This window comes from Carassius carassius, chromosome 36 (genome assembly GCF_963082965.1).
Source record: "Carassius carassius chromosome 36, fCarCar2.1, whole genome shotgun sequence".
In the NCBI taxonomy this organism is placed as follows: Eukaryota; Metazoa; Chordata; class Actinopteri; order Cypriniformes; family Cyprinidae; genus Carassius; species Carassius carassius.
Genome location: NC_081790.1, coordinates 18,060,158 through 18,074,690, shown reverse-complemented (window position 1 = coordinate 18,074,690; position 14,533 = coordinate 18,060,158). Strand labels below are relative to the sequence as shown.

General features: G+C 37.2%; 1 protein-coding gene across 1 annotated transcript in view; it reads right to left on the bottom strand.

Annotated features, from left to right (window-relative positions):
• The window catches only part of LOC132117355 (teneurin-2-like), a 154,269-nt gene that overhangs the window by 14,899 nt on the left and 124,837 nt on the right, over positions 1–14,533 (bottom strand). Inside the window, exons 8-15 of the mRNA XM_059526599.1 lie at positions 14,115–14,216; positions 11,311–11,505; positions 10,687–10,887; positions 9,518–9,703; positions 8,645–8,791; positions 795–1,005; positions 599–718; positions 244–505 (exon numbers count right to left, since the gene is read on the bottom strand). Of these exons, the coding sequence (XP_059382582.1) occupies positions 244–505; positions 599–718; positions 795–1,005; positions 8,645–8,791; positions 9,518–9,703; positions 10,687–10,887; positions 11,311–11,505; positions 14,115–14,216 (1,424 nt within the window). The remainder of the gene's footprint in view (positions 1–243; positions 506–598; positions 719–794; positions 1,006–8,644; positions 8,792–9,517; positions 9,704–10,686; positions 10,888–11,310; positions 11,506–14,114; positions 14,217–14,533) is intronic.

Below are 14,533 nucleotides of genomic sequence, written 5' to 3'. Positions count from 1 at the left end.
GATGAATGGTAAGCAGCAGAGATAAACCATGATTGCGAGAAGGTATGAGGACGTGAATGAGTCAAAAGGAGTTCAAGAGCGAAAACGAAGATTAACAACAAAAGACCAGCCAAGAGTGAAGAAGGAGAGTATATATAATAAAAAGAGAATATAAATGCAACTAAAAAGCCAACAGAAGAGTGGAATGACCTACGTGAACATGAAAGAAATGAGAAGTGATGGTAGTGGTGTTGAATGTGGCACCTGGCTCTCAGGGAGGATGTGTCTCTCTGAAGGGTTGGAGCTGAAGAAGGAGGACAGTGGGGAGGGAAGAACCACAGGATCAGGCCTGACAAAACCGCTCAGGTCACATCTGGCTGTGGTTTTCTCCTCTGTTTGAAGCACCACAGTGTCCATGGCATAGAAGCGATTCCAGGGTAGCCACACTGTTCGTTCCTGACTCAGAAACGGGGCCCGTTCAAACCGCAAAGTCAGAGAGCCTCCGCCGTTGGCCACCAGATCAAAACTAGGGAGAACCGGGACAGCAAATATACTTCAGCACATATTCAACTGCATATGGAAGAATCGAAAGGGGGTTAAATAATTTGAAGTTACTCACGTGCCATCCTGGCGAGTCATGGTGTGACCATAGTGAGGGTACTTCACAAAGGTCACGTTGACACCCACCAAAGGAGTGCCGTCTGAGGTCAAAACCTGACCTCGAATCAGAGATGCCAGGCTGCACGCACACAAAAATACAATATTAGAGCATGATAAATGTAGTAGTTTAGTCCATCACAGGGCAGATGAGGTACCTGGCATTAAATGGGTTGATTCCTGGGATGAAGTGAGTACTGTCTTTACCCACAAGCATTTTGATTCTGTCATAAAAGGAAGGGACTTTTTGAACCTCTGACTGGCTCTGTTGAATAACCTGAAGTGGGTCACGTGATCCACGGCACAGAGGATTGGTCACACAAGAGCTCTGCGTACAGCAGTCTGGATCCATGCAGTCAGCCAGACCATCTGAGTGGAAAAGATGTCACCACATGTCATAATCTTACGTCTGTAACATGCATCAGCAATGTGACACATGAATTTTGTATGAAAATAAACCCACACAAGGGTTGTCATGATACCAAAAATTCAGTACTTGATAGTAGGGGTGTAACGATTCACTCGCTTTCTCGATGCATCGATTACAAACCCTGATGATTCATATGCATCGATTTTAAAACATGAGTTTTTTTAATTGTGAATGGTTTCAAAATATATATGTATATGTATTTCGTGAATCGTGCCTCTAATCTGTCCTTCATGTGCTCCACTGTTTAATGCATGAGACTGTCCAGGATTGCGCGCTCCCTTCATCTCTGACGCAGCTGACGTGTGATCGCTCCTAGGACTCGTGGCCAGTAATACTAAAGTGAAGTAGTTTTACTTTTCTGTAGTTTGTCAGTGGCTCTCTGCTTCTAACCAACGGCGTTTCCTGAGCAGTTGAAATGTAAGTGTCTAAAGCATATGCACATATTCATTGCATATTCATTGAATGATAAATGTGTTTAAACAATGTGGATGAACCATAAGTACAAAGGAAACTGTAACCACAGCATTAACAACGACCTTCAAATAAGACCACAAGGTTTATCTGATAATCATATGCATGAAAGTAGCGTTTGTAGCTTTAGCAAACAGACAACGGGTGCTTTTCTCTCAGAATCCTCCGCTGATGGAGAGGAAAAGTTAAATAGCTAGCCTACAATAGAATTTTATTTTGTGAAAATGAGATAAAGAAGTTCACAATGAAAGAGAAGTGATCTCATAGACGTGCCAGGTTTTATCTGCAGCTAAACTGAATAAAAGCAGAATGAATTATGTGCAGAAAATTAAAATAATTGCTAATTAAATGTAATTTAAAAAAAAAAAAAACATTTGATGATGACTATGATAATACAAAGACTAGTACATACATGAAATGATTGGATTTGACATTTACGTCACTTCTGAAATGATGGCTACGCCCCTGGTGTGACAAAATGTTAGCTTATACATAATACTCTTAAAGCTTTTTTTTTTAAATCTTGGCTTACATACATTTTTATGTAACCATAAAGGTTGGCGTAATTTGCCCCCTGACTAAGCATTTAAAGAATTTAGGGGAAGCATTTAAATAATCCTGTGAATGTACTTAAAGAATGCAGAATCAAATCGTTATAATCGAATCGGATTTAATTTAATTGTGAATCGAATCGAATCGTTCTAAATTTGCAAAAATCATTCTTGAATCGAATCAAAAACCTATGAATTGTGAATCGAATCGAATCGCTGCCTACCCAAAGATTCACAGCCCTACTTGATAGACATGTCAGGATTCATAAAGATTCATATAAACATTTAAAATAAAATATTAGCAATGGAATAAAGCCTTCATATATTTAAATTTTAGCAGCAACTTTGATGTAAAGTTTTCTAACATACAGTACAGTTTAAGTAAATAGTTTTTTTTCTCAATAAATAAATAAATAAAATATAATTACTAACCTCAAATCTTTGAAAAGTAGTGTCTAATTCACATATTGGGTATTTTGACACATAATCTGATTTGTATTAATTAACCTTAATGTTCATGTCTTCATGAAAATAATTTTACATTAATTTTTTTTTCATGTGTTCAGTTTTATTTTACCAAGGTATTGGATTGAGTTTGTACTCAATGTTATCGATACAATAGAAATATTTTTTTCTAGTATCTACTTGGTTCTAGAAGTACCAGCACACACAGTTTCATGGCTTCAGAATGGCATGTGGTTTAAAGGACTTCTGAAGTCTCTCTGTTCATCTGCCATCTTATTCTCAGAATGTGTACTTTTGATGAACCCTTCTCAGTTCAAACCTCTGCGCTGCTTTGATGTCAATAGAGAGAGAGAGAAACAAATAATATGATTAAAAATAACCATAATAAGCTAAAATGAGTAGAACTTCTCATCATTATGGAAATGAAAATGAACAAATCTATTTATTTATCCCCATTGGGGTAATGAGCTCAACCGATAGAAGTGATCAATGAATTGAATGATGCTCTAGTTTCTCTCTCTCTCTCTCTCTCTCTCTCTCTCTCTCTCTCTCTCTCTCTCTCTCCTGATTTCACATTTAGAGAACTTACATCAAAGTCACAGAGGGCATCGCTCACACCCCTGAGAGCTTCCCTTACCGTTTCATCTTCCTCTCTCTTCCCGTCTCTTATTTGTTGCATATCGCAGTTCACTGTACATACACACCCTTTCAACCCTTCTCCCTAAATGGGTCTTTCTTGATCCGGAACAAACTCACAACAAGCGCCTGTTGCCAAAGACTTTTGCTCCATGTTGTTTTGCCTGGTGCTCTCTGATCTCTGAGGTTTCTGTGAAGTAACCCCCAAACGAAGAGTAAACAAAAGAGAGAGAAGAATGAAGCAGGAAGCTGTGTACGTCTGGAGAACGCTTGTTTGTGTCTGGGTCAGATTAAGCAGTAAGTTCAAATGCCTGATTTAACAAGTCTTTTGTGATCATACCGTGTCAATTCCAAGAGTCTCACGCTCAGAGTTGGCAGCCCTGAATCTAAACATCACAGATTGACCAAACAGCTAAATTTAAATGACACAAAATTTAAACTTTCTATTGTTTGCATGGTTTTGGGATCCAAAGTATTTTCACAGTGCTTTATGAAAAGCCTGGCCATTTATGTAAGAGAGTGAGAACACACAAAAGAGAAGATGCAGTGGGGAAAATGAAAACACTTTAAAATGGGAAACAACAAATAGTTTTTTCTAAAAGCCTCTCTGTGCTCTTAACTGGTCTAGCGGAGACAGTACTTAGGGGTGACTCTGAACATCCACCTGTTATATAATCATTCTGTCCTGGGGTAGTTTCAAATCCCTCACTCTGCCAGCCAACAGACACATCACCTTTTATACGGATGACTGGAGCTGTTCTATTCATATGTTCAGAGCATCTTCATATCGGACATAGCTCCTAATAAATTGCCACAAAGCCGCAGTATATAGACAAATCTCAATCTACTGTATTAAAGGGGCAGTGGTAGGCAAGTTACTCTGAAAATGTAATCAAATTACTGATTAATAATTTCTCCTTTTAAAAGTAATCACATTACTGTTCTGATTACTTTATTTCAAAAGTTATTAGTTACATTACTAGTTACTTTTTTCTCCATGAAATTTATGAAATCCCAGCATACATGCTCCCGACAAATATTTGTTATCAAAGCATCAACATTCACAGAAAATGGTTATTTTTAACCCTTTAGGCGCCAGGGATTTTTGGAAAAGAAAAATGCAGGTTTTTGACATCAAGATTTTCAAAAGCTTGTGGCTTTTTAAAGGGCTTAAAGATAGAGATCTACTGTAAATTAGAAAAATGTTGGTCATGACCGAAAGTTTATGTGGGGTGTAAATATACTCATCTAATTTGATTATTATGATGTCATCAGTGGGCGGTCATCTTGAAATTAATATTATTCAGGAAATAGTAGATATTGAATTGATGGTTTTGCTTATTTGGAAGGTTTTTTAGTTTTGTTTTTTTATCCTCATTCCAAATGATCAAAATAGACGAAACCAACAATAAAACAGGATAAAAATACTAAAATATTACTATATTACTAAACTGTATAGTAGAAAAATCTCTAACAACAGCTCTCCTATGGACACTACGACCACGTTCACCCCTACCACCCCCATCCCCATTGGGCAAAGGGTCGAAATTATCTCTTGTTTGTGCTTTGTGAACACTCCTTGCACAGCGGCACCAGTGGCAACACTGCAAAGATGTACCGGCAGAGGTACGATTATAAGATGACCGATCGTCATTTCCAAAAGGCAAATTTTCCCCTTCAGAGTCAGAATCGCGAATAACAAATGAAACACTACTTATTTATAGCCATTTGATGATTTTCTCTCACAAATTTCACATTTTACTCACACGCTATGAACTGAACTGCTTCCGCATCAATGACACGAGAGCTCACTTGCTCCTCGAACACTTTGAATAGGAACCTGATGTAATTTTGGTCTAGAGTTGAAGTACTACATGTCTGCCATCTAGTGGTAGGGAATGCAAATGAGATATTACACAATATTAGGAACTACAGTCTATTTTATTAAATATGACATCGAAGTTTTGCGACTTTGGCACTTAGAGGGTTAACTAAAGCAAGCGGCTGTTGCATGCATGGTTTGGCATGGCAGAATGCCAGCAAAGAGCGCTGCATTTATAATCTCTAAAAGACATCTCAGCTCATTGCAATCTCACAAATCTCTGTTATAACACAATAAATATATGCATAATGAATCTTTCATAATGTCTACATTCGTGTGTTATAATGAGAGGATACATAAGCATGCAAATTTTACAATTGCACTGCATTGCTCAATACTGCAAACAGATGTTACAGCCTAAATAGAAACTCTGCATACGTTTGCACCTGTTAATCGTTTATATTTTATATTAGTTCATGTTGCTTTTGTGCAACAGATGAATAACAATTTATTTGTTTTTGATATTTTATGTTTAGATATTTCTATTTTGCGATTTTGTCAGCATTGTAACATGGCAGAGACAGAGACCTCAACATACAACTATACTCTAATTACTATTCTGAAAATTATAACGGGTTAAATTACTCTGTTACTAAATAAGTAATCAAATTACAGTAATGCGTTACTAGGTAATGCGTTATTGCCCGACACTATAAAGGGGTCATGAACTGAGAAACCAAAATTCCATCATACTATAAAAACATCTTGTATGTTTCAGGACTCTAAACTTTCTCTTTAGTCTACACAGAAACCAAACAATAAAGATCGCTTCGAAGACAACAAGAGGCTGTGCACTGCCAAGTTGTGGAAACTTGGTCTTTTGCTTGGTCTTTGCATTGCCTTCTTTCTAATCCCAACGTTAGGAAAGAGTGGATGCACTTTATTTTCAATGAAGTTCCAGACCTCATCAATAAGAACTCGGTCCTTTATTCACTTATTTTACCACGGATTTGTTTTCAAACAAGGAACAATTCGATGCAGAATTTTCAGAAAGATTGAAACCAAAAGACAATGCTGTGCCAACTATATTGGATCCGACAGTACTGAAGCAACACACATTACTATTGCTTTGTCTGTTATATAGATAATTTGATATTGAGTATTTATGTGTTTTTAAATCACCAGTATGTCAAACGTACACAAATGTTAGCCAATCATAGCAGTGGTTGCCTATTCAAACGGAGCGTTCTGATGAATGGGGCCAAAAACAGGACAGAAAATTGCATATTACTTAAACAGTTTTTATTTATTCTATATAATTTATATAATTTAAAAAGGCAGTTCTTGGCCCATGTAAAATTAGAAAATTATATATAGTTTTTATTGAAGAACATATAGGTTCTTTAACTTTTGGAATTGCAAAAGTAATTGAGGATAATTTGGTGTACCAATAGTCACTTTTTCAGCAAAAAAGAAAAAGAAAAAAGAAAGAAATTAGACGGTTAGGATTTGCATTCGATTGTCTGTTCAGACCAATGCATAAAACAAAATGGTAGATGGGCTGAATCAACATGTGATGGCAGAAAGATTAGAACACCTCTCTATAAAAAAAACTGGTCACCTCATGCCATATAAAAGTTTGTCTCAGTCTGAAGCAATGCATTACCAGCCGTTTATCGCACCAGCTATTTGTTTTTGTGTGTGAACAGTAGGGGTGTAACGATACGCGTATTCGTATTGAACCGTTTGGTACGAGGCTTTCGGTTCGGTACGCGGTACGCATTATGGACCGAATGGTTCGTTGGACTAATTAATTATATTTGGAAAATAAAAAAAATTGTGAAATATAATGATATGCGTTCAACAAGGTAGCCCAATAACCCAAACGACGTAACAGGCAACGCCCCTGACACCCCCGAGGAAAAAAAAAACACCAACTTATATGTTTATGTTAGGCTACTCAGTCAGGCGCTCGCTCACTCAGTAATACACGCTGAAGGCTCATTGCAAAATGGCCAATGCGTTTAACAGACCAGAAATAGAAGATCCTCCAATAGACTTTAATAGTGGGATGAGCGAAAGCTGGCATGCATGTCAAACAAAATGCCCCCAAAAGAAAAAAAAATCTCTATGTTTTCAGTGCTGATGCATTCATGTAACATTTAAGGGCACCTAAAAGCTGTCACAACGAACCGGCAAAATTAATGATTATGAATATGTAAAATATAGCAGAAGACATTTAATTTTTTTTTATGTCTGTCAGCTAGAAAGATGCTGACTCGTGATCTTCGCAGTAGTGAACGCGCCTGAGAGAAATGCACATTTCATACGGGAGGGAGAGCAGTCTGTTTTCTTTCGTTTTGAATTGTTTTGTTTAAAAGTAGACATTTCAAGCTTTATATATAGCCTATTTGTCGGGTCTGTGAGGCAAGTAGGCTATACGCTGACTTTCGGTTCATTCATGAGACAAACTCCAGGTTCACACCGGCTCCTTCTTATCGTGGTTATCTATTTTCTATTTACTTCTTATTAAATCCAGACAATTGGTTGATGAAACCTTGATTAAAATTAAGATACAATTAATACAAAACGAAATCAAATTTAAAGACAGGCTTTGTGCTTTCTGTTTGAGGTCTCAGTGAAAGTTTTAAAGCAGTCTTAGTGCCGATGTCAGAGCGCTCACGTCCGTAACGGAGAACTGTCCCGTCCATAAGATTTTTTTTTTATTTTTATACATTTCTAAATAAATGCGACTTATAGTCCAGTGCGAGGCTAGGCCTATATGTTTTTTCTTCTTCAACAGTCCACCGTCCTTTTGAAATTGCCGCTCTGCGCTCTGTCCAAGATCCGCCCGCTCGCGCTCCCCGCTCGCTCCCGCCTCACATGCTCTGAAGGCAAGTGGCAGGGTGATACTGTAAACTACTATGCGAGCCGCCAGTTATAGCTTGACGAGCCGCGCAATGAGTAACTGTGCTGTAGTGGAAAACGTAGGTTTTAAGAACATGCTTAATGTAATTGAGCCCCGTTACAATATTCCTTCACGAGCTCATTTCAGACAGACCGTAATTCCTGCTTTGTTCCAAAAAACATAAGCCCTATAGAGAACCAATTGAGTAAAAACACACTCAATATAAAGAGTTATAGAGTTCCATATAAAAAGTTACATCTTTGTATTTGTTCATAACTAATATAACATTTTCATTTTTTTTTTATAAGGAGCTGTTTTTGTTTTATACAGTATGCTGCTTAGAAAACACCATAGAAGATGGGTAAAGAATAGCTCCATCATTGTTCAATGTAAAAAAAAAACATACTTTGTTAGTTTTAATAAATAAAACATTTTTATAAAAATCAAGGAAATTTATCTGCTTATTTTTTCTTTTTGCTGTATCTAAAACGTACCAAACCGTACTGAACCGAACCGTGACACCAGTGTATTGTATCGAACCGAACCGTGAATTTTGTGAACCGTTACACCCCTAGTGAACAGGCCTTTACAATGGTGAGATAACCATTGTCCTAACCAAAATTCTCATCTCATCAGTTTAGCTGTTTTTCAAGTCTTGAAAGATGCGATGCATATGAAGCCAAATGGGATAGAAACTATTTCTGCATTCAACATGCATTTCTAACCTCCTTCATTGTCCTTGTTGTCATTGCAGGACGTCTCCATGGCAACACTGCAGCCTGGCCCTCTCCAGCCAGTGTGGCACTCACAGTGCCAGCTGTTCTGACCCATGATGCATTGCCCATTCCCATTGCACAGCCCCGGACAGCCATCTGCAAGAGAGGAGAGACTGATCAACTGTGTGATTACTTTGGATTTGGGCTGATTTAGTTAGGTGCCCATAGGAAATGTTATTCGCCACTTAAAACTCATTACCACAACGACAGCATGCATGCCACAGACCACTAAGAAAACCTGTCAGACAAACTATTTTGTTGGACATCAATTATCAATCAACCCAAGCGAAACCGTTATGGATGACTTTTGGTAGATTGCTACATTTTGGCTTGTCAATTCAGTGTTAAGAAGTGCTGTGTGCATGGAATCCATCAACTATAATTGTCTGAAAACAATGATGTGAAAACAGTGGTGGAGAGGGAGAGCTAGACTCATTAGCATTAAAACAAGCATCCTAACACATGAAACCAAAGCGGCATCCATTAGTATTCTTCTTCCAGCTGGACTCCAGAGCTCAAAAAGTCATTTAATATTCTTATAGATGCGGATCACACAGTGAAGACTGTGTCTTTTGCTCTGAATGTGATTCTAAAATAATGGCAACACACAGAGACATACACATCTGCACAAATATGTTTTTGTACTCTGTGAGCTGATGCAAACATGGGTAAATCAATCTAGACCAAACAGCAAAACAGCAGCTGAAAAGTCTTTGAAAGGCACCAGTGTAAAAGCAGTCACAGAACCGAGGGAAATGCCTTTGACTAGCTCAAAGCTTCAAAGCAGGATAAGACGATGTGTGTTTGTGTGTGTGTGTTTACCGATGGTGCAGTGTTCTCCGTTCCAGCCCTGTTCACACTGGCACTTGCCATCCCTGCAGGTCCCATGTTTCACACACTGTGGGTTACACAGTCTCTGGTCACAGCTTGTGCCTGTCCAGCCCTCCTCACAGTGGCAAACGCCCCCGACACACACGCCATGGCTCCCACAATCTGCTGAACACACCTCTGGAGAGAAATAGAGAGATTTGTTTTTACTCTTATTTTTCCATCTCTTATATATATATATCTTTATTTTGTTCTTCTTAAATACTTCAATTATTTTGTTTCTTTTTATTGTTATTATTTTTACTTCGTATTATGTTATTTGCTTAATTGCTATTTGCTTTTGAACTGTTTTAATGATCTGCAGCACAGCTGCAAATGCTTTGGCAATGTAAATAATTACATTGCTAAAAACAGCACAGTTATGCCAGAGTCAGATCTTTTTTTTTTAAAGAAATGAAACTTTCATTTAGAAATTATGTATTAAATTAATCAAAAGTGAAAGTAAATACTTTAACATTCTAAATAATAATAATAATAATGCAGTACTTTTGAATGATGCATTCATCAAAGAATCCTGAAAAAAAAATTATACGATTTCCACACAAAAAATGCTTCAAATGTTCCAAATCAGCTTATTAGTATAATTTTTTATGGATCATGTGACACTAAATAATGAATAAAATGAAATAATAGCTGAAGAAAATTCAGCTTTGCCACCACTCGAATAGGCATATGTTAAATATATATATTAAAATATTTCTATATCAAATTTCATTCAGTCAAGTCACTATCTGTGTTGGTACAAACAAGTCTCCTTTATATAAATTATACATTTTATTTGTAATATTTATTTTAAGATTATTATTATAATATTTTATTTATGCAGATTATTTTGGATTGCACTTTATCCACCAAAGTTGGAACTGCGCCCACAAATTTTTTTGGGGTGTGTTTGTGCTGTTGTGACCTGATTTGCATATGAATCGGGTGCTAAAACAGCACACGCAGTGAGTGCAAATAAACAACGCTATCAGCGGGCGCAATTCATGCTTAGTGAATCCCTCCGAGAGTGTAGATGGATGAAAATGAAAGATTACAATGTATTGCAGCACAGCTTGAGAAGACAGCAAAAGAGAAGGTGAAAATGGCTGATGGGAACACACCCGTGGAGCAGTCGGGGCCCATCCAGTTTGGGTCACAGCTGCAGAGGCCCGTGTCAGGGCTGTAGGCTCCGTGACCGTTGCACTGATCTGGGCACTGGGCTCTGGATACATCACATAGAGGCCCGGACCAACCTGGCTTACAGTGGCACTGACCGGACACGCAGCTGCCATGTCCTGAACACGTGGGGTCAAGACAATCCACTGGAGAGAGAGAGAGAGAGAGAGAGAGAGAGAGAGAGAGAGAAAGAGAGAGAGAAAGAGAGAGAGAAAGAGAGAGAAACAGAGGGTTTGAAAATACTTTTACATTCTACTTGCTTTTTTCTTCTCTTTCCTCCTCATCTTTCACTTCTCTCTTCTAAACTCACCTCTGGGATCTCTCCACTTTCAAAAACCAGCTGCAGCTCATATGAACATGCGCTCAGAGACTCCATTTATGGCCAATTTCTTAAAAGCTAGATCAATAGACTGAATTTCACCGCTTTAATAAAGTTTATTATGCTTGTACCAGCATGCTTTTATAGCAGACATTTGAAAACCGAGACTCTCAGAGGAAGAGGTTTTTCTAAGTTTTGAAAAGAGTTTTGAAAATGAGATGGTCAGAAAAGCAGTCGATGCGCTCATTACCTTCCTCGCAGGACTCTCCACGGTAACCCGCTTCACAGGTGCAGCTGCCCTGGGTGCAGGTCCCGTGACCGCCACAGCTGGGATCGACACACTGGCCCTGTGGCACGTCACACTCCAGGCCCTTCCAGCCGCTGTAGCACATGCACACACCCTTGGTGTACTGTCCGTTCCCGCTGCACAGCACGGGACACGCCGCTGTAACGGAGACGGAACGAAAGAATGCAGGAGGGAAAACAAATGAGGGAGTGAGGGAAGGACAGAAGACGAGGATGTTTGAGAGGAATTAGTGAAAACCAGCTTCATTAAGAGAAGTTCAGGTATGAAATGTAAGATAAGAGAAAAATGAAGCATAGAGTTAATCCAAACAAATACACTGAACTCTATGAAATCACATTTCAAACCGTGTGTCAAGAAAACTTTCTTTTTAGCTGTTTTCAGACAGTGTAGATACATCACTATTATTTTATGTTCTTGTGATCTCACAATAAGCAAATGTGCCCTCCTGAACTGTTCTGTCAAATACAGTAGCCTAAGTAGCTTTGACATGTCTGACATGTTTTAGTAATTGCTTCATTTGGATGAACCATATAAAATGAAATGATTGACCAATTCTCTGTGTATAATCAAATCTCTGGCGGAATGTTACATCTATATCCAAATAGAAATTCATAAACAATACATTACAGTTCAAATGTTTGGGGTCAGTGAAAGTTTTTAATGTTTTTAAAAAGTCGCTAATGCTCACCAAGGCTACATTTATTTACTCAAAATTACAGTAAAAACAGTAATAATTGCAATTTAAAATAACTTTTCTATTTTAATGTTTAAAATGTAATTTATTACTATAATGGCAAAGCTGTTTTTTTTCATTCTTTTTTTTTACCAGCCATTACTCCAGTCTTTGGTTTCACACGATCCTTCAGGAACAAATATGCTGATTTGGTGCTCAAGAAGCAATACTTGTTATTATCAAAGCTGAAATAAAAATGTTTTGTAACATTATAAATATCTTTATTGTCACTATTGATCAGTATTGATCATCCTTGCTGAGTAAACAAGTCTTTAAAAAAAGTCTTACTTACTCCAAAGCTTTGAATAGTAGTATACACAGATGTCTCATTCTTTATAAATCGGATTGTTTGAGTGAACCAGATTAAAGAAACTATTCACCAATTCCAGTCTTTTTGTCATTTACTTATAAACCTTCATATACAGTTGTTATTGAATTAGAAATGTTATAATTTGATATCACATACTGCACTCTACATTGTATAATAGGATACATACTATATCATGTACTGCCCCTTAAAAAGTTGCAGTAGTTACATAGCTGACTACTTTTTCAGAAGAGTCTCATGATTTTAACTATTTTAAATTGTGAGTAGTTTTCATCTTGACAAGTTAAACTTGGTTCTCCAGCAATAGCTGGCATAGAGTTTTCTGTTACAGTTTCAGATGAAAAATTGCCTGAAATGAATGAATGTAGGAAAGGAAGAAAAGAATCATCCCTCGCATTTTTCCCACAGAGTGTTCGCTATTCAGCCTCAAAGGCAGCATAAACACTGCCGAAGCTCTCTGAATATGATGATAAAGCAGACTATGCCTTGTGTAATTAAGGTAAGAGATTCAGAGGCAATATCAATGGCACTCTCTGCTACTCAGAGGAGACGCCATTCGACAGTAATAAACTAGCTGTCTATAGCCTCAGGTGAGCTCAAACACACACACATATTTCTCTTTACGAAGCCTCCACTGAGAGCATTTCATCACTCAGAAAGATTGGTCTGGCACAGTAAAGCCAACAAACCCACCATACATTTTGGCATAACTGAGACGCGATTAATCAGTGATGTTGAAATTCATCCGTCTAGATCTCAGAGTGATGTGACAGTGTCATAGAGCCGCTACGACGAATGGCCAGAGCTTATGTTCACTGATGATCTGATGACAAATGCTGAGCTCGAGGGAACATTCTGACATATGGTTCACACATCCATAACTGCATCACAGTTAAACATGCAGCAAGTCCATTTAAAACTTACAGCAACATTAAAAAACCTCATTCATTAAAAACTCACAAATAAATCTGTTCATTTTGAAGTCACTGTAAATACAATTTTATATAAACCTAAAGATTGTCTAAAAACACAGCATGGAATGACATAATAATGATAAAGTTTATTAATAACTGATATTTATAAGTTTACAGATCACATGTAAAAAGACAGGATGACAGGTCAGGTTTATTTTTATATTGTTAATATGTACACATTTATGTAATAATATTTTGCATGAAGATATATTATAATATATAAATAAATATTTAACTTTTTTATAGCACATCATTTTTTATTATCACAATAGTTATTAATTATTGTACAGTCATTTTACTGGGTGGATGTGCTTCATTTTCTTACAGTAATGTTACAATGCAAAAAAACAAACAACAACCTAATAGTTCTAAAATAGGCTAAATATAATATAATATAATATAATATAATATAATATAATATAATATAATATAATATAATATAATATAATATAATATAATATAATATAATATAATATAATATAATATAATGTTATTCCTATGCTGAATAATTAATGTTTTTGTCAGAAGAATCACAAATTACAGGTAAATCTCTTGCAATTACAAATGTGAAAGTAAGGTGTTCTGATTTAGTGAACAAAATGTTATTACACAATACATCTTTTCTCTATGACTACGATAATGTTTTGACAAATGCTGCAAAGTGAAGCAGTATTTTTCATAAACATTTCGGCAGTGTGACAGTAAACGGTACCTTTGGAGCAGTCCGTGCCGTGGAACCCTGGGAAGCAATGACACGCTCCTGACATGCACTCTCCGTTGCCATGGCAATTCTGAGGGCACTCTTCCACCGAATCTGAGACGAAACATAAGACACGCGTATTTTACAACCCTCAGTTATTAATGTGGGACAGTGGAATGTAACGTTCACAAATTCAGAAGACTTTAAACGCTGCTGCCTGACAAAAAAAACAAGTCAGCCATCGGTATTGATTCAGTAACAATGTGTGAATTACTGTGACACATTTCCGCAAAGCCTTATGGTAAATAATCCACTAAGACTGCACTAAATGCTAAAATAAACAATGCTTTTCATATCAACAGTAGCCATCACCTGAACAAGTTGCGCAGACATCCATACAGTATGTGATCAGATTTAAGAGCACAGTGTGT